The sequence below is a fragment of the Euphorbia lathyris genome, chromosome 7, assembly GCF_963576675.1.
Source record: "Euphorbia lathyris chromosome 7, ddEupLath1.1, whole genome shotgun sequence".
In the NCBI taxonomy this organism is placed as follows: Eukaryota; Viridiplantae; Streptophyta; class Magnoliopsida; order Malpighiales; family Euphorbiaceae; genus Euphorbia; species Euphorbia lathyris.
Genome location: NC_088916.1, coordinates 18,838,481 through 18,857,725, shown reverse-complemented (window position 1 = coordinate 18,857,725; position 19,245 = coordinate 18,838,481). Strand labels below are relative to the sequence as shown.

Genomic DNA, 19,245 nt, shown 5'->3' with positions numbered 1-19,245 from the left:
TTTTTTTAATTAAAGGTTTGAACTATTTTAGAGATTTTAACTAGTCAAAATTTTAATAGTGGTGTTTATCGAGAAAATTGTTGAAAGAGTTTATTAGATTCAAAAAAACTAATTTTAAAAAAGCTTAAGAGTTCTTTCAATTAGTTTATTATTGCATGTCTTTTGAATAATATTTTTACCTCTAACTACTACACTTTAACTTCAAATCAAAATTTTATATGTGTCATTGTATAAAGAAAGTTATTAGCAATCAGCTAAGTTTTACTAAACAAATAAGCAGTTAATCAAATCAGTTAACTAATAATTAATTGCCAAACAGTGCCTTAAAATCATACTAATCGATTAATAGTGGAAAGTACTGCAATGTACTTCTCAATTCGGCCCAATGATTTTGGGTCAATCCTAAAAATCTACAATATCGTTTTTATTTCAAATAATCATAATAATTTCCACTGATTCTTTAGTCAATTTTGCGAGGTGGACTATATTGACTCGATGTTCAAATTTTTATGAAAGATTCAAGTGATTATTTTATCAAGAAACAATCAATTTCAATAATTTTTGTGTTATTGTGCAAATTAGGCTTCTTGTTTTAACAATAATTATATTAATTATTAGATTTCTTTATTAATTTTGAAATTGTACTTATATATTTATTTATTAATTAATTTAAAATATATTAGTATAGTTCTTCAAAAAAAATATATTAATATATCAATAGTTTTACCTATTAACAACACAGATAATCATAATTTTATCAAAAAATTAATAATGGTTCCTCATCGTATTAAGATGGTTTGTGGTAGGGCCGGTCCTGGGCATTGTTTCGTGAGCATCTGTCTAGTGTCCAAGAAATTAAGAAACCAAAAAAATATTTTTTACATGGTATATATATAAATAAAATCACAGCAGGAGGGTTTTATTACTGTGATTTGGTTTTTCTTTTTTTGTCCTGCTGTGATTTGTTTTTTTTTTCGATTTGGTAAGAAATCTCTTAAAAGGTCACGGGTTCGAGTCTTAGGAGCGGTCTCTTGCCAAATAAATTGGCAGGGGAAGGCCTGCCCCCAGTACACCCTTGTGGTGGGACCCCTCCTCGGACCCTCGCTCAGCGGGGACGCGTAGTGCGACCGGGCTGCCCCTTTGGTAAGAAATCTCTGAACCTAATTTTTATTTTCAATGTTAAATATTTGAAATCTTGTATTCTTCTACTACTGTGATTTGAGTTTTTTTTATTGCTATTTGGTAAGAAATATTTTAACATATAGCAATTACTAATTTAGGGTTTTTTTTAGCAATAACTTATTTGAGGTTTTTTTATAGGAATCATAATTTATATTAACAGGTTTTTTAATAGGAATTATAATTTATATTAACAGGTTCATAGCAATTACTGATTTGGGGTAATTAATAAAATTTATTTTATTAAGTTTTTCATATTATACTGTTAGCTGCTTTCAAATTTTTTATATTTCCTCAAATATTTCAATTCAAATATTTATAGTATTTTATATTAGTGTTAGCAGGTTCTAAGTTTTTAATATTTCCTCAAGTATTTCAATTTAATTCTAATCTTTATAGATTATTAATTTTACTCTTCATTTACAATTAAAGGTTATAATATAATTGAAAATTGACTAAAGTTGGCATAATCCAAGTGCTATAATTCCTTTGATATTTTGATTGATTGAGTGATTATTAACTTTTATTTGTAGTTATTATTGTTGTTTATAAATTATAATATGCCCTCTAAAATACATTTGTCTGGAAGTGGAAAAAGAAATAAGAGAATCTGATTTAGAAAATGAAGAAAGTCAATATAGAAAGAGATCCCGAGTGATTTAGAGTAATTTTGATTTTGTTTAGCATCTTTTGAAGTTGTATTCTTAACTGTTTTGATCTTTTTCATTGCCTATTAATAAAACCGGGCTTAGAAATCGAGGGTTTGTATAATAATAAAAAAAACAAATGAATTGTCTTGGTTGTGACTGTTGGCTTTGAAATTGATATATTAAGAATAATGTATATTATTGTCCATTAAAAAAGAAAGAATAATGTGTATATTGTGGTGCCAATGAATGCAATATAATTTTATATTTGAAGGCCAGCTCGGGCGAGCTGACCTGCGGGAATCAGTCAAAAGACTGATTCCCGGCCCCACGATGCCACGATCAAGTCTCATGCTTCCCACCTGCAAAAGGAAACGAATTAGGTCAGATACGGGGTCCGAACTACAACTATAAATAGAACTTTTATCTTGTAAATTAGACATCCTTTCATTCTTGTAAAAACCCTAGTGTTCCCCTTGAAGATGATAAGATATTATTAGTTGTACATATTTTTGAGTTATTGTTTTGAATTAGTCTCAGATATTTTGTATTTCAAAATACCTACAACTGCAACTTCTTATCTCTTTGTAACTATATATACACGATCCATCTAATGAGAATATCATTAAGAGTCAAATACTTTTCATGGTATCAGAGCCTAAGTGGTTTTGCAACTCTGTTTCTCTCTCATCGTTCTTTCCCTTTTTTTTCTCATCTGTATTTGTGGGTGTATTACCTCAATTAGTTGGTGCTAAAACTGCTTGTGATGCCTATCAAAAACTTGTCAAAGCCTACTCGGTTGGCTCCCGGTCTCAAATACGAGATCTGAAATACCAGCTTCATAATCTTAGAAGAGAGAATGACAGTATCTCTTCTTATCTCCAGAATGCTAAGCATATCAGCGATGAACTTGCTGCTCTCTGTCACCCGATCTCTGATGAACACTTGGTTGAAGCTGTGCTCGATGGCCTAGGGCCTGCGTATAGACCTTTTGTTCGTGCATTGGAAGCATGTTTGGAAACTATTTATTATGATGACCTTGTTGGATTACTACTCAGCGAAGAGCGACAATTGGCTCGTGAAAATGTTCCTCTCACTTTTTCACCTACTGTAAACTACTCTGCTAGAGGTTCTATGCATGGTCGTGGACGTGGGTGAGGCAATTATTCTAGCACATCCGCTCGGTCACCTCAGACAGTATCCGCACCCTTGGATATGGCTACCGTGACTTGTCACAATTGTAGGGGAGCAGGTCATATATCTCGACAATGTCCCTCTCCTAAATTTAACCGGAACACTCGCAACAATCTTAAGCCTTCTTCCAATCTTGCTGCAACATCAACCCCAACCAAAACGGACTGGCTTGTTGATTCAGGAGCTACTCACCATCTAACTGCTGATCTTGAAAATCTCCATGTTCACAGTGAATATGACAGACCAGAGGAAGTTACTGTAGCTAATGGTTACACAATCCCCATATCTCATGTTGGTACTTCTAAGTTCACTGTTTCTAATTCTCCTCTCAAATTTCAAGATGTCCTTTGTGTTCCGAATACAGTGCACAATCTCTTATCTGTTTCTTCTTTAACTCGTTCAAATCCTATATCTGTTGAGTTTTTTGCTAACTATTTTATTTTGAAGGATTTGAAGACACAGAAGGAAATTCATCGAGGCACAATTAGCAATGGCTGTTACACTTTGTCCCTTCCACCAAGAGCTCTGCATCATGCACAAGCATTTAATATTTCTTTACCATTGTGGCATGCTCGTCTTGGACATGCTAACTTTCCAACTGTTAGAAAAACTTTATCCATAAATAAAATTGCTTACAATAAAAGGTAACATTTTTTCATCAACAAAGCAACATGTTTAATACTAACAATATGTTGCTTTTGTTAACTAATGACAACATTTTGTAGTTTAATGCAACACTTATATTCAAACAAATGCAACACACGTTTCAAGTAAATGCAACACTTTCTAAGCAATAAGCAACACAATACTTTTATATCTTAGCAACGTTTGCTTTCAGTAAGGCAACATTTAGTGACCTATAGCAACACTCTATTTTTTACAAATGCAATGATTTTTAGCAAATGTAACATTTTTTTTACTAAAGCGTTATCTTTTAACAAAAGCAACAATATTTTACTGTAAAGGCAACATTTTTTATTAGTAGCAACACTTATCTACTAAGAAATGCAATATTTTGTAACATAAAAACAATATTGTTTGATTTCAAAGGAACGATTTCAAATCTGTAAAACAACACTTAATAATCGAAAAGGCAACCGTTTAAATACAAAGCAACATAACATTTGTTTATGTAAAGAGGAAAAAAGTAAATACGTTGCCACATAAATTACTTTAGGCGTAACGTATTCTAAGATGAATGAAGTACAAAAAAAAATTGTCCGTCAAAAGTACCGAACATTATAATTCAAAAGTATCTAAGCATCACAAACATAAATAAAACATTCTTCATTCATCAACATGTATTTGGAGAAAGAGACTCGATGGTTCAATTTGTAGTTCTCATTGTTGAATACTTGAGCAAGGTATTTACTCCTAGCACTGCAAACCATATCCACAGCTAACATGAGTATTATACGCTCATTTCATCAGGTACACCAAGTCGCTTAAACTTTCCTACAAATCAAATGCAGAAGCAAAATATATTATATATAGGTGAAAAAAAGCAACAAATGTCAGTCATAGATAAATTGGAAAAGAAACTCAAGTGATTACCTGGTAAGTCAGATAGTTCACACTACAAACACAGCGCCATGTCAATGCCATTTATCAGAAATATTATGTCGACATGGCATTACATTTTTGTCGTAAACCATCCCAGTCAGCACCCAGGAATTGAAATAGCGGAAAAAAATCCCTAAAGTGACTTCATTGAAACAAAATAAAACTTCAGTTATTTTATTGGTACAAAGTTTTAGTGCCCATTAAAATATTAGACAAAGCTGAGTGACTGTATAAGCTTTTAACTCTAATTACAAATTATATATATATATATATATATAATTTACTTAATTAATATTAAGAAAGTAGCATAGCAGGTAGAGTAAATACCTGATTCGGCAGGTGTTATACGGCCACCAGGAAGCTTAAAGATGGAATTTTTGGATTGCAAAAGCAACAGATGAGGGTGTTTGAACAACTCTACCTGTTTTTTAATTAATTATTATCTTTCAATCTGATATCTGAAGAACATAATAATTAATTAAAAAAGTATGATGATAAATGCAGGAAACAGACCAGGAGAACAACCTCCACATAAGCTCTCAACCCATGAGCTTGATAACTAATTAATTCCAGAATAATAATTAACATTAACTTAGAATATATAGATCGATTGGGCAATTAATCCAATTAAAAAAAAGGAGAAGAAAGTACCTAGATTTGATCCTCTGAAGACGATCAGCTAAGGTTTCATCCCTGCAAGGAAGAGGATCTTTTATCCGAAAATAATAGCTAAAGTAAAATCAAATCAAATCTGTCCCGTTCTGGATTTGATTTGCAAGAAAATTAAAGATAAAACTAATATGTCCTGTTCAGCCTCCTCATCCCACTTCTCACCCCTGATTCTACATTGCTCACCAGCCTTTGTTGTGTAGAGAACCAATCAAACATATCAAACTTGTAAGAATGCAACCCGTTTTGTATTTGCAAGACTTGGACAAAAAGATATTGTGCGATAAAATAGATTTCTGAATTCTGAGGGTTTCCAAACAACTTCAAACTATGTAGTAAGATCACAGAAATTAGTACATTATGCCCCCCGAAATTATATTCTTAACTCCAAAATGACTTTTCTGGTCAATTTTGACATGAAATTTTGTATTGCTTGACAAACTGAAAGAATGGCATGTATGCACATTCAACCAATGGACAATGACATGTATTCAAATTGGGCAAATTGTTTAGTCGAACTCAATACAAGTTCAGGAGAAAATTATTCTGTTATCCATAAGATTACAGAAGAAAATATCTATAAAAGCATACATTCTCTATTGTCTCCATAGATGTTATCTCATATCACAGTATACCCTAAGACTGGCACTGCCAAGTGCCAATCATATATTATAGAAACTAATAATATATTGTCACCTGCTTCTTCTGAGTCTTTGGCTGTAGAAACCAATAAGAGAGGCTCTGCAAAAGTAGGCCAAAAGCAACCTGTTCATAGGAAGTCTATTGACACATTTGGCCAAAGAACTTCACAGTATAGAGGCGTTGCCAGGTTTGAAATTTGAACTAAACCCACTTTAATTTGATTTTAAATCTTGCATCTTATTATGTTTTCAATAGACATAGGTGGACGGGTAGACATGTTAAATATTAGTAGGTTCTGTTTCTATTTGTTTGTCGGTGATTAAACACTTTTTATCCTCAGGAAATTGTCTATGTATAGCTGATTTCTGGTGAATTCCAAGGAAATATAAGCATGGGAAAATCAGATGAAGGCATGGAGAATAAAAAACTTCCGATAAGTAGCAAATAACACAAGCATTGAAGGATAGAAATTAGATCCATGATCCCCTCTTTTGATTCGAAGTATAAAAAAAAAATCACTATACAGAATGAAATTAACTGATATCACTGGTACATTTTGACTGTTGTACAAGCATTGGTTGGGCCACTATGTGCAAAAATGCCTTATGTAGCAAAACTGAAGAACAGCACACCTCATGAGTACAACAGAAAATTGAATTTACTAACTTGTTGACAGATTACCAAATTGTTATCTATTACACTAGCTTTTGAAACAAGGACAAAAGAGAAGCATTTAATTCACAAATAATCTTCTTGAACCTCGTCAAATCAAAGGAAATCACAAAGCAGTTTTCTACAAATCGCCATTGCGAAATACAAGCAACTAAAGAGTGCAAAATTGATTTCCTAAATCAGGTGAAGAGTAAGTAAAATTACCAACCGTGGTGATATTACAGAGGACAAGATCAAGCGAGAAGCTTTCTTAGCACGCCTAGAAGGTCTTAAACATGCTCTGGAAAATAAACAAGACCCAAATCACAAATTCATAACATCTCTTCCAAAATACATGGATAATTTTGGAAGACTGATTAAGCTTAAAATTAAATTTTCATCTCAAAAGATGAAGCACAAGGGCTCATATATGGAGAATTGTTATAGGAGAAGAGAACAATCTTAGTATCTTACCATGTAGAATATGAAAAAATAAGAGTTTGTGAGAGCAATGATCTACTGAGATTCAGAAAGTAGAATTAGTAGAAACTAGATCAGATATATTACAATCTGGAGCTAAAAGCAGTTGTGAATCAATCCTTACTTGGAGACAATACCCTTAGAATCACTACATTATTCAGAATGTACAAATAATAACATAGCAGTTGTATCATGGTACTTCGCCATATGCTAAAAATCTATTACTCTCTTTCTTCAGTGGAATACTTTGCAAATTGCAACCATATAAGGAAGCTTTAGAGTAAAATTCAAGTCCCTCTTTTACATTGTCAGCTACTAGATAACACATTTTCCAGAGAGGTGTTGGAAGAAAACTAAAAGGAATGAACCGCAGGGTTGCTGATCACATCAAAGGATGATTCTAAAAAATGAAACATTAATTAATTCCTAAGAATGGAGAACCAGTTGTTGCCCATGAGTGTATATCTGCAAACAAAACCATTTGTGAACAACTAACATCTTCATCCATTACAAGAAATATGTGGCACCTCATTTTCTAAACCAAAATAACATCCAAAAATAGACATGTCAACTTCTAACACATTCGTATATTACCATTTTACCTTAATTCAATTGTCAATAAGAAAATAAATTTCAAAGCTTAGAAAGTAAAAGCACCAATAACTAATGGGCTATGATGCACGGACACTTCGGAATCATCACGTATCGCGTGTCCGATACGTTTCCGACACTGATACGGCCGGACACTCCAGGGACACCGTGTCGGGGCCGTGTCTGTAATTTCGGAAAGTTGGACACGCGTATCAGTGAAGGATACGCGTGTCCCAGGAAAAAAACCCTAATTCTTCAAAACCGAAAAATCCTTTCCGATTCCGATTACATCCTTTCCTATTGCGTTCATCTCCTTCAATAACCGATTACATCCTTTCCTATTCCGTTCATCTCCTTCAAAACCGAAAAATCCTTTCCGATTCCGTTCATCTCCTTCAATAACCGATTGATTCTTATTCCATTGGAGAGTCAAAAACTCCAAAGGACAGGGACAGGGGGAATTAATATGCCATTAATACAAAAACTCTCAAACTTCTCCATCCATCTATATAAATAGGGCTGCTAACATTCTAAATTCTTACGTTCCTGTTCCTACTCAAATTTCTAATTGTTTTGCTTGGAGATTGGATATATTTTTAATATTTATAAATTTGCCCCAATATTTTTAATATTTACACGTGTCCCCCAAGTATCCGTGTCCTGTGTTTTATAGAAATGACGTTTCCCGTGTCCGTGTCGGATACCGTATCCGTGTCCGTGTCCGTCCAACATAGCTAATGGGCATGCTCAATGAAACCTTTTTGAGTTTCCAAAGCTAATATTCAAGGATAAAGGTCATTTTGTTATTTCAACTTAACAAAAATGGTACTACATAACATAATGAAGTCTTGAGTTAATGAATTTAGAAGTTTCTTAAACATACTTCATTGTTACTCTTTATCACTCTTAATTTCCAAATTGTATGTTGCAAGGAAAACAACAAGAGGCTCTTTTACATGCAAATGATGAGAAAATGATGTCACTTAGGACTAGCTAATAGGTTAAACCAACAAAAGATCTCAAATGTTATTTCACAGAACAATTAATTCAGAGATCAGTTAGCAACTTAGCATCTTACCTGACCTTAATCAAATAATAACATAAGAAACGGAATGAAATAGTTCCTATTTTACATGAGCTTTTGATTACATCTTCATTATCACAGAACAGACAAAATCAATTAGTTAAACTTTTGGACTGTTTCAGCCCAATATCTGAAAATTATTAACAAAAAAATTCAATCCGAAAATAAAGAACAGACTGAATATAGCACAGCAAGGCAAGGCAATACACTAAAATTTGAAGCAAAACGAGATAGCTAGTTAAATATTTGGACTGTTTCAGCCCAATATCTGAAAATTATTAACAAAAAAATTCAATCTGAAAATAAAGAACAGACTGAATATAGCACAGCAAGGCAAGGCAATACACTAAAATTTGAAGCAAAACGAGATGAATTTAACTTCAAAATTGGGCGCAAAACCAATAATTTTAAATCAAACGCTAGTAAAAGGGGCAAAAATAAACAAACCTCGTGATCAAATAGAACAAATCCAATATGCAGAAGCTACTACTCAGAACTTGTTGGACACATGTCCTAGCCATTGCAGAAAATTTTCTCTTATTCCGTTCAACTGTTAAAAAATTCGATAAATTTAAGGATAAAGGAAGAAAAGGGAGCGGTTGTAAAAATTACAAACAAGAATCGACAATGCAGCACCATTATCACCATATCAATCAAATGAAACAGGTATGAAGATAAAGTTTATTACCTCATCTTTAGAAGGCCAGTGAAACACTTTTCTCCATTCCTATTGTCGGATGAATTCCTCAGATCCTTACCAATTGAATTAGTTGGGACACGATACGATGAAGCCTTCCAACTCTATCGAAGAGCTAGACAGCTACAACATTGGAAGCAAAATGAAAAATTTCGACTAAGAGAAAAGGGAGTGAAGGGAAGGAAGGAGACAGACTCGATTTGGAAGGGAAGGGAGAGCGAGAGTCCAGAGAAGGGAGAAAAAGGGAATGACCGATGAGAGATAGGGCTAGGTGGAGAGAGGAGCAGTACTCGATTTTTTACAAAATGACCCATAAGTTATTTTTTTTAAAATCCATTATTATTTAGATTTTATTTTGGTGGGAAAATTGGAGCCAAAAAATTTGGGAAACAGGAATGGGAGGGAGACTTAAAATTTCCACAAATATTCATGGCAAAGCTGACCTTCAATAATAAAAAAAATCATATAAATTTATTTAAAATTTTGTAAAACATTAAGCTTAAATTCGTATTATTTTGTAATGTGAAGTCTATCTTGGTGCTATTTTATACATGAGGCCTAAGTTTATGCTATATTCACTACAAGAAAACAGCTGATCAGCAGCGGAAATCAGCAGCGGAATTATTTTCGCTGCTGATCACCGGCGGAACAGCAGCGGAAGCAGTTTCCGCTGGTGATCTACAGTGAAATAGCAGCCATATTTATTCCGCTACTGATTAGGGACGAAAATTATAATATACCAGTGAAATTTCGCTGGAGATAAAAAAATAATTAAAAAAACTAAATTGTAAATAGAAAGTCAAATAATAAGCAAAAGGTTTTTTGAACTGGGAAACGAAATAGAAGCGGGAAAGTTTTTAATTCTTCCCCCCTTTTTCTTATATTGTTTTGATATACCCTATTTCTCTCTGATCTTTGTCCCTCTAATTTCTTTCATTCTGGATCTCAGCTATGTCCATCTCTGTCCCTCACCCCTTTCTTTTACGCACCCAATCTTTTTCCTAGCCTTTCACCCCTCCATCCAATCCTCTTTAACTAAAATAACGCTCAACTTTGCAGGTCTTCTTTTTTTATATGAAAAAGATGTTGGATTGTGAATCCTTTGATTTTCTATTAATCATGAAAGGGGTATTTATACAATAGTATGATTCCTATAATTATGCTAGAGGTAGTTATAATAGAAAATACAATACAATTATGGTATAATTCCTATAATTATGCTTTATAATAGGAAATACAATAAAGAGAGAATATTAACATATATAACAATATCTAACACACCCCCGTAGTCGAAACGGGAGGAGGACGCACGTTGAGACTAGCCCGAAAATCATCAAACAATACAGAAGGAAGGCCTTTGGTGAAGATGTCTGCAAGTTGATGTCGAGAAGGAACATGAAGAACTCGAACCTCGCGTTTGGCGACTTTTTCCCGTACAAAATGTATATCCATCTCGACATGTTTGGTCCGCTGGTGCTGAACAGGATTCTCGGACAAATAAACGGCACTGACATTATCACAATAAACCAAAGTGGACTTCCGAATGGGACAGTGAAGTTCGAGTAGGAGGTTTCGAATCCAACAAGTTTCGGAGACAACATTTGCGACGCCCCTATACTCGGCTTCGGCACTCGAGCGAGAGAGGGTTGGTTGCCTCTTGGCGGACCAGGAGATGAGATTGTCCCCAAGAAAAACACAATAACCAGAGGTGGAACATCGGGTATCCGGACAACCTCCCCAATCGGCGTCAGTGTAAGAGACCAATGAACCAAGAGATGATGGAGTGAGAGTAAGACTGAGATTCAATGTACCTTTGATATACCGAAGAATGCGCTTTATGGCTGCCATATGCTGTGTTTTTGGATCATGCATGAATAAACACACTTGTTGAACCGCATAGGATATATCGGGACGAGTAAGAGTCAAGTACTGTAAGGCGCCTGCTAGGCTTCGGTATTCCGAAGGGTCATGGTATGAGGATCCGGAGGAGATGCTAAGCTTCTGTTTGGTGTCAACCGGAGTGGCACAAGGATTCGAAGAGCTGAGACCGGCTTTCTCTATAATTTCTGAAGCATATTTCTTTTAAGAAAGGAAGAGAGAGCCAGGTGAGCGAGTGACAGAGATCCCTAGGAAGTAGTTCAACGGCCCTAAATGATGAAGTGGAGCGGGCCTTAAACTATTTGGAGAAAGCGGACCCGAAACTGAGATTTTGAAGATAAAACGGGTTGTTGGAATTTAGCGATTTTGGACCCTAATTTTGTTGGATTCGGCCCATTGACGTGTTTTTTAGCCATCCGAGGTCGTTTAGGGCCTCAAATCGGCCTTTTTGTGTTTTAGCGCACTTTTCTTATTTTGTTGTTTTCCTTTTCCTTTTAGGTTTCGGATTAGGTTTTTATTTTGTCAGCCTATATAAAGGCTCGACCTCCACCTTATGTAAGGCAGTTATTAATTAATAAGAATTCCAGAGTTTATTCTCTTTCTTCCAATTTTCGTTAGTCGTGCGCGATTCAACGATAGTTGACAGTTTTAAGCTTTGTTCGTGCGCGAGCAAGTGTTTAGAACGAAAGTCTGTTTATTTCCGCTGCATCAGTTGGTATCAGAGCCTAAACCGTTATCGTCATGCCGCCCAAAAGAAGAGTGGTGGATGAGATTAACGCGTGAGAGGATCAACAACAGCTAGAACAAAGGATTGGACAGCGGGTTGAGCAAGTGATAGGGCAACAATTCGAACAGCGATTCGATGACATCGTGGATCAGCTGACACGGAGGTTGGGTGACATGTTCGCAACTCACGGACAACGAAACCCTAATCCGCAGTATCATCATCAGCAAAGGAATCCGTTCGCTGCTGATTTTGACGAAGAAGGGACTGATGAGGAGTATTATGAAGAAGTCAGGAGGCCTCGTCCACCACGTAATGTGGGAGACGATAGGCGTTAGGAGGCTGGAATATGGACGGAGATTCCTGAGTTTCGATGTTCCCTTCAACCTGAAGAGTTCCTTGATTGGTTGACCACTGTGGAAGAAATCCTAGAGTTTAAGGGTGTTCCTGAAAACAAAAGGGTGCCTTTAGTCGCTACTCGGCTCAGAGATAGGGCGATGGCGTGGTGGCAGCAGTTGAAGCAAACTAGGGTTCGACTGGGAAAATCAAAAATTACAAGTTGGGAGAAGATGAAGAAGCAGTTGCGGGCGACGTTCCTGCCATACAATTACCAGTGTATTATGTACCAGAGGTTGCAGAATCTGCGGCAAGGGAGTCGTTCAGTTGATGAATATACGACCGACTTTTACCAGCTCATTGCTCGGAACGAGGTACATAAGACAGAAGATCAATTGGTGGCCAGGTATATTGGTGGTTTGTGAGAACAGATAAGGGAAACCGTCAATATGTTTGATTCCATATCGGTTTCTGCCGCGCACCAAAGGGCAGTCCAACTGGAAAAGAGGCGTGTTAGCGGGTTCAGGCAGTCTATCGGGTTCGGGCAGTCTGTAGGAGGAACGCGGGAATTTGTTAAAACTTCAGCCCCTGCAACAGCAGCATCACCTAGTGCTAACAGAAGAAGTGCACCCAGCAGTAGCTCTATGAAGTGTTTCTCATGCGGTGAGGTTGGGTATAGACATGCTGACTGTCGAAAGGCAGGAAAGAGAGCGATGTTTGCTGATACAGAAGAAGGAGAGGAGAATGTCCATTATCGAGAAATTGATGGAGAACCTGTCTTTGATGATGAGGAGCCTGTAGATGAAGAGATCGTGATAGGAGATGTTAGGACTTCGCTGGTTGTAAGGCGATCGTGCTTCACGCCCCGGGCTGTGGAGGAACGGTGGCTATGAAATAATATATTTCAGTCCACTTGCACTATTAAGGGGAAGGTGTGTAAGTTTATTATTGATTCTGGAAGCTGTGAGAATATCATCTCAACAGAAGCAGTTAAGAAGTTGGAACTAGTACCCGAGAAACATCCTGCACCATACAAGTTGGCCTGGTTGAAGCAGGGAGGTGAGTTGACTGTGACCAAACGAGTTTTGGTATCTTTTTCTGTGGGAACTAGATATAAAGATGAGGTGTGGTGTGATGTGGTACCCATGGATGCGTGCCATCTCCTATTGGGGAGACCATGGCAGTTTGACCGGATCGCGTTCCACAATGGAAGGGCCAATACTTACAGTTTTGTTTTCAATGGTGCTAAAATTGTGTTGGTACCTACGAAGGAGGAAGTCAGTAAAGCAGTGCCCAACAGAAGCGTCTTATTGGTGAATCGGGCACAACTGGAGGAAAAGCTTCGGGATACTAAGGTGGTGTACTTGTTGATGGGTAAGCGAGGAGATCAAGAAGGGGTGATCCCAGACGAAGTTAAGCCATTGCTGTCAGAATTTCATGATCTGTTCCCAGAAGAATTGCCCAATGGTTTACCACCCATGCGGGAAATTCAACACCAGATTGATCTTGAGCCAGGGGCTGCATTACCCAACCGTCCACATTACAGGATGAGTCCGGGCGAGCATGAAGAGTTGAGGAGACAGGTAGAGGAGTTTCTAGCAAAGGGGTACAGTAGAGAGAGTTTGAGCCCTTGTGCAGTACCGGCCCTATTGATTCCAAAAAAAGATGGCACTTGGAGAATGTGCGTGGATAGTAGAGCTATCAATAAAATCACGATCAGGTACCGTTTTCCTATCCCTCGCTTAGATGACCTGTTGGATCAGTTGAGTGGAGCTACTGTGTTTACAAAGCTGGATTTGAAGAGTGGGTACCATCAGATTCGTATTCGGGATGGAGATGAGTGGAAAACAGCTTTCAAAACACGCGAAGGGCTATATGAGTGGCTGGTGATGCCATTCGGATTGTCAAATGCTCCTAGCACTTTCATGCGAGTTATGAACCAGGTCTTGAGACCTTTTATTGGTACTAGTGTTGTCGTTTATTTTGATGACATTCTGATTTACAGTAAAAATCCCATTGAACATTTGGCTATCTTGAGGGAGGTTCTCACTATTTTGAGGAGAGAGCAATTTATTACTGCTGTCAAAAAGTGTGTTTTCATGTCAACCAGGGTGCTGTCTTGGTTATGTTGTTTTAGATGTGGGTTTGCAGGTAGATGGGTCCAAAATTGAGGCTGTCAGACACTAGCCCCGCCCTAATACTATTACTGAAGTTCGAAGCTTTCATGGGCTGGCGTCATTTTATCGGCGTTTCATACCTCATTTTAGTAGTATCATGGCTCCTATTACTGATTGTATGAAGCAGATCGGGAAGTTTGTGTGGACCAACGAGGCGGAGTCAGCTTTTGAGCTTATCAAGGATCGCCTTACTTCGGCCCCAATTCTAGTCCTTCCTAATTTTCAGCAGCCTTTCGAGCTTCATTCTGATGCTTCCAAGATGGGAATTGGAGCTGTACTCAGCTAGAATAATAGGCCAGTGGCGTATTTCAGTGAAAAGCTGCCAGGAGCGAAACTGCGGTACAGTACTTATGATGTTGAGTTTTACGCAGTTGTGCAGGCCATTAAGCATTGGAAGCATTACTTGTTCCAGCGGGAGTTTGTATTATTCACTGACCATGAAGCGTTGAAGCATTTGCATAGTCAAGACAAAGTTTCAGCCAGACATGGGAGATGGGTTGCGTATCTGCAACAGTTCACCTTTGTTCTAAAACATAAATCTGGGGTTGCCGATAAGGTGGCAGATGAATTGAGTAGGAGGAGAGGGTTGCTCAGCAAATTGTCGGTTGAGGTATTTGGATTCGACTCTTTCGCTGAATTGTATGATACTGACCCATATTTTGCTGGTGTTTTAGCAAAAGTACGAGCTGGAGAGCGTACAGGTTACCACCTTCAAGATGGTTTTCTATTCAAAGGCAACCAGTTGTGTGTCCCTGATTGCAGTTGGCGGTTAAAAATTATTGAAGAGCTGCACGGAGAAGGTCATGTGGGCCGGGATCGTACCTTGCAGTTGGTTCAGGCCAATTACTTCTGGCCTTCTATCAGGAAAGAAGTGGAGAAATTGGTACAGAGGTGTCGCGTGTGTCAAGTTTCGAAGGGAACATCTACTAATGCAGGGTTGTATCGTCCACTTCCTCTTCCTACACAGCCGTGGGCATACATCAGTATGGACTTCGTGTTCCTACTAATGATTCTATTTTTGTTGTGGTGGATCGTTTTTCTAAAATGGTACACTTTATTCCTTGTAAAAAAATAACTGATGTTGTTCAAGTAGCTCAATTATTCTTCCGAGAGGTTTACAAGCTACACGGCTTGCCAGCATCCATTGTGTCTGACCGGGACACTCGATTTGTTAGTCACTTTTGGCGGAGTTTGTGGAAAATGGTCAATACGCAATTGAATTTTAGTAGTGCCTACCATCCTCAAACTGATGGGCAGACTGAAGTTGTGAATCGGTCCTTAGGCAATCTATTGCGTTGTTTGATTGGTGACAAGGCTAAGACATGGGATGTAGTGTTGAGCAAAGCTGAGTTTGCGCACAACCATGCTGTTAATCGCAGTACGGGTTTCAGCCCTTTTGCTGTGGTTTATTCTGTTGTTCCTCGAAGCCCACTGGATTTGGTGTCATTGCCAAATAAGACACGCGTGCATGGGAAGGCAGAAACTTTTGTGAATAGCTTGGTGGAAGTACATAAGCAAGTTCATGATAATCTTGTGACGGCAGCAAGCAATTACAAGAAACATGCGGATACGAAGCGCCGCCACGTAGAATTTGAAGTTGGGGATTTTGTTTGGGCTGTTTTGACTAAGGAAAGATACTCCGTGGGAGATTATAACAAGCTGTCTGCTAAGAAGATAGGGCCTTTGGAGATTGTGGAGAAAATCAACCCAAATGCTTACCGGTTGAAATTGCCTAGTCATATTCGCACCGCAGATGTTTTTAATGTGAAGCACCTCATTCCGTTTTCTGGCGATTCTTCTGATGATGACAATTCGAGGGCGAATTCTGTTCACCCAGGGGAGAATGATGAAGTGGAGCGGGCCTTAAACTATTTGGAGAAAGCGGACCCGAAACTGAGATTTTGAAGATAAAACGGGTTGTTGGAATTTAGCGATTTCGGACCATAATTTTGTTGGATTCGTGGTGGACGTGTTTTTTAGCCATCCGAGGTCGTTTAGGGCCTCAAATCGGCCTTTTTTGTGTTTTAGCGCACTTTTCTTATTTTGTTGTTTTCCTTTTCCTTTTAGGTTTCAGATTAGGTTTTTATTTTGTCAGCCTATATAAAGGCTCGACCTCCACCTTATGTAAGGCAGTTATTAATTAATAAGAATTCCAGAGTTTATTCTCTTTCTTCCAATTTTCGTTAGTCGTGCGCGATTCAACGATAGTTGACGGTTTTAAGCTTTGTTCGTGCGCGAGCAAGTTTTTAGAACGAAAGTCTGTTTATTTCCGCTGCATCACTAAATCTTTCATGGCAAATTCATTACCCAATTTAGTGATGTTGGAGGAACGCAATTTATCAGATGAGGCCGTTAGAACAATATCATCAACATAAAGAAGCAAATGAGCAATCTCCGTGCCTTGGCGAAACACAAAAAGTGAGTGATCAGACATACTATGAGAAAACCCAAAGTAGAGAGAAAGGTTGCAAACCGTTGATACCAAGCCCGAGGGGCCTGTTTGAGACCATATAGAGATTTTTGGAGCAAACATACATAATCAGGTCTAGCAGGATCTCGAAACCCCAAAGGCTGATGCATGTATATAGTCTCATGAAGGTCACCATGTAGAAAGGCATTTTTGACGTCGAGTTGGTGAATACCCCAATTTTTGGAAAGAGCAATGCTTAGAACTGCTCGAATAGTGGCTGGCTTCACAACTGGACTGAAAGTTTCCCCGCAATCAATCCCCACCAATTGATTTGCTCCATTGCCAACCAAGCGGGCCTTATATCGCTCAAAAGAGCCATCAGCATTGATCTTATGCCTGAAAATCCACCAACTTCGCAAAATATTTGCATTAGGAGGACGGGGTACAAGGACCCACGTATTATTTTTAATAAGAGCATCAAATTCCTCGGTCATGGCATTCCGTCACGCAATGCAACAGAAGGGTTAGAAGGAAGAGGAGAGATGGTGGTGGAAACATGAAGGTTTAATTTTCGAATAGGCTTAAAAATGCCGTCTTGGGCACGTGTCCGCATTGTTAGAATCTCATTCGATACCTGCTTGCTTCTTGCCTACTTGTGACCTTCATCCTTCTCTCTCGGTCTGTACCATGCCTTCACCTCTCTCTCTCTTTCTCTCCCAACCAGTTACACGAACAGTTTGTATTTGGATTCCAACAGCTGCGTTTGAACTCTCTCTGTCATCAAACACATGATTTAAGGTGACTTAACTTCTCAATTTTGAATGGGTTTGTTTAATTTTGAATGGGTAAGCTTTGATTTTGAATGGATTTGGAGATTTTCCCTCTTATTTGTGATCTAGGGTGTAGAAGTGCGCAGTTTAGAGTATTTAGGGCTTACTGAATTTGTGTTGCTTTTGCTTTTTGAATAAGTATTGATTTTGATCCGCACCTAATCAATTTCAAATTTTAATTGATCAATTCTTTCTCTCTATATGTAACAAGAATAAAGAAATGTAGTGCTTGTTTTGTCTATAATGCAGCGAGTGGTGTCTGATGTAAAAAAACAATAATGACAATAATAATATGCATATTTACAGTTTTGAACTAATTACATACCAAACCATATTATATTCCCAATTAGATTAATTTGATTAGGAAATAAATTTCACAGGCATAAAGTTGAGTGAATTCTAGTTTCTGATCTAGTGAAATTAGCAATCCTTTCATCTTCTATTTTCATGTTTTTTCCCTTTGCTAGTGTTTTTCTTCTTTCTTTCTGCAACTATGTTGTTGTTTGGGCGTTCAGGAACTTGGTTTTCAATTATCCGACAGATAGAAATTCTTGTTGAAATTATAGTGAAATGTAGTGTGAAACAAGTTTATAATTGATGTGAACTTTCTGATGAGAGACGAGCAGATTCACTTAATAGACACAAGGCTTCTTAATGCTCTTTAACATGATTCATTTTTCTAATTCATTCCATAAAACGGCCAGTTAGCACAAAACAGAAGCTTATGCACAAGATAATTGATTTAACATATTTTTTATGGCCCATGCTTCTGGTTTATGTTGTAAGAACATGACTTGAATTTTATTTCCCCGCTTTTAGATGTTTGACTTCTTTACTTATCTCTGCTTTTAACTTTTTTATTTCCCCACTTTTAGATGCTTGACTTCTATTTTGGGTTGATGAAATTGCAGAGGCATGTGCTGCAAATGGAAATATCACTATCAAGTGGGATGTAATAAGTTGGACTCCAGACGGCTATGTAGTATGCAAATTAAATCAATTTTAGAATTGCATTTGGTTTTGAAACTCAATTTGGTTTGCATAATATAATATGTTGTTATGTTTTGACAGGCAATTGTTATGATGTATAATTACCAGAAACATCGCAAAATAGAAAAACCAGGTCGGACATGGGCAAAAAAAGAAGTCATCTGGAGCATGGTTGGTGCATAAACCACTGAGCAAGGAGATTGCTCTAAATTTAAAGGAAATATCCCACATTCTTGCAAGAAGGATCCAATTGTTGTGGATTTATTGCCAGGTAGGTACTAGTTTCTTTTCTTTTTGATAGTTTATCCGATTCGAACTCGAGATCTCTAGTTTGGCTCGCTTAATTGGTCCATCCAGGTACTGCATACAACCAGCAGATAGCGAATTGCTGCAAAGGGGGAGTGATGAGTGCATGGGAAGAGGACCCTGCTAATGCTGTGAGCGCCTTCCAAAGTTACAATGGGTATTGCTGGAAACTCGAACAAGACGGTTAAATTTCCAAA

At 37.5% G+C, this 19,245-nt stretch overlaps 1 protein-coding gene across 12 annotated transcripts; it reads right to left on the bottom strand.

Annotated features, from left to right (window-relative positions):
• Positions 1-4,105: 4,105 nt before the first annotated feature.
• Positions 4,106-9,691, bottom strand: LOC136234793 (pre-mRNA cleavage factor Im 25 kDa subunit 1-like). Of its 12 annotated transcripts, none has more exons than XR_010691478.1 (8): positions 9,389-9,691; positions 9,148-9,250; positions 6,775-7,490; positions 5,235-5,276; positions 5,097-5,142; positions 4,911-5,004; positions 4,575-4,725; positions 4,106-4,475 (listed from the first exon to the last, which is right to left on the bottom strand). XR_010691478.1 is itself a non-coding variant. In XM_066024265.1 (8 exons), exons 2-7 carry the CDS (start codon positions 9,219-9,221, stop codon positions 4,616-4,618), a joined length of 438 nt encoding a protein of 145 aa, XP_065880337.1. In that variant the 5' UTR covers positions 9,222-9,250; positions 9,389-9,691; the 3' UTR covers positions 4,106-4,475; positions 4,575-4,615. The 12 variants fall into 12 exon arrangements, 5 of the variants coding, with proteins under 5 accessions (XP_065880337.1, XP_065880340.1, XP_065880341.1 ...); XR_010691479.1 differs by having other exon boundaries at positions 6,771-6,846; XM_066024265.1 differs by having other exon boundaries at positions 6,775-6,846.
• Between the last annotated feature and the right edge of the window lie 9,554 nt (positions 9,692-19,245).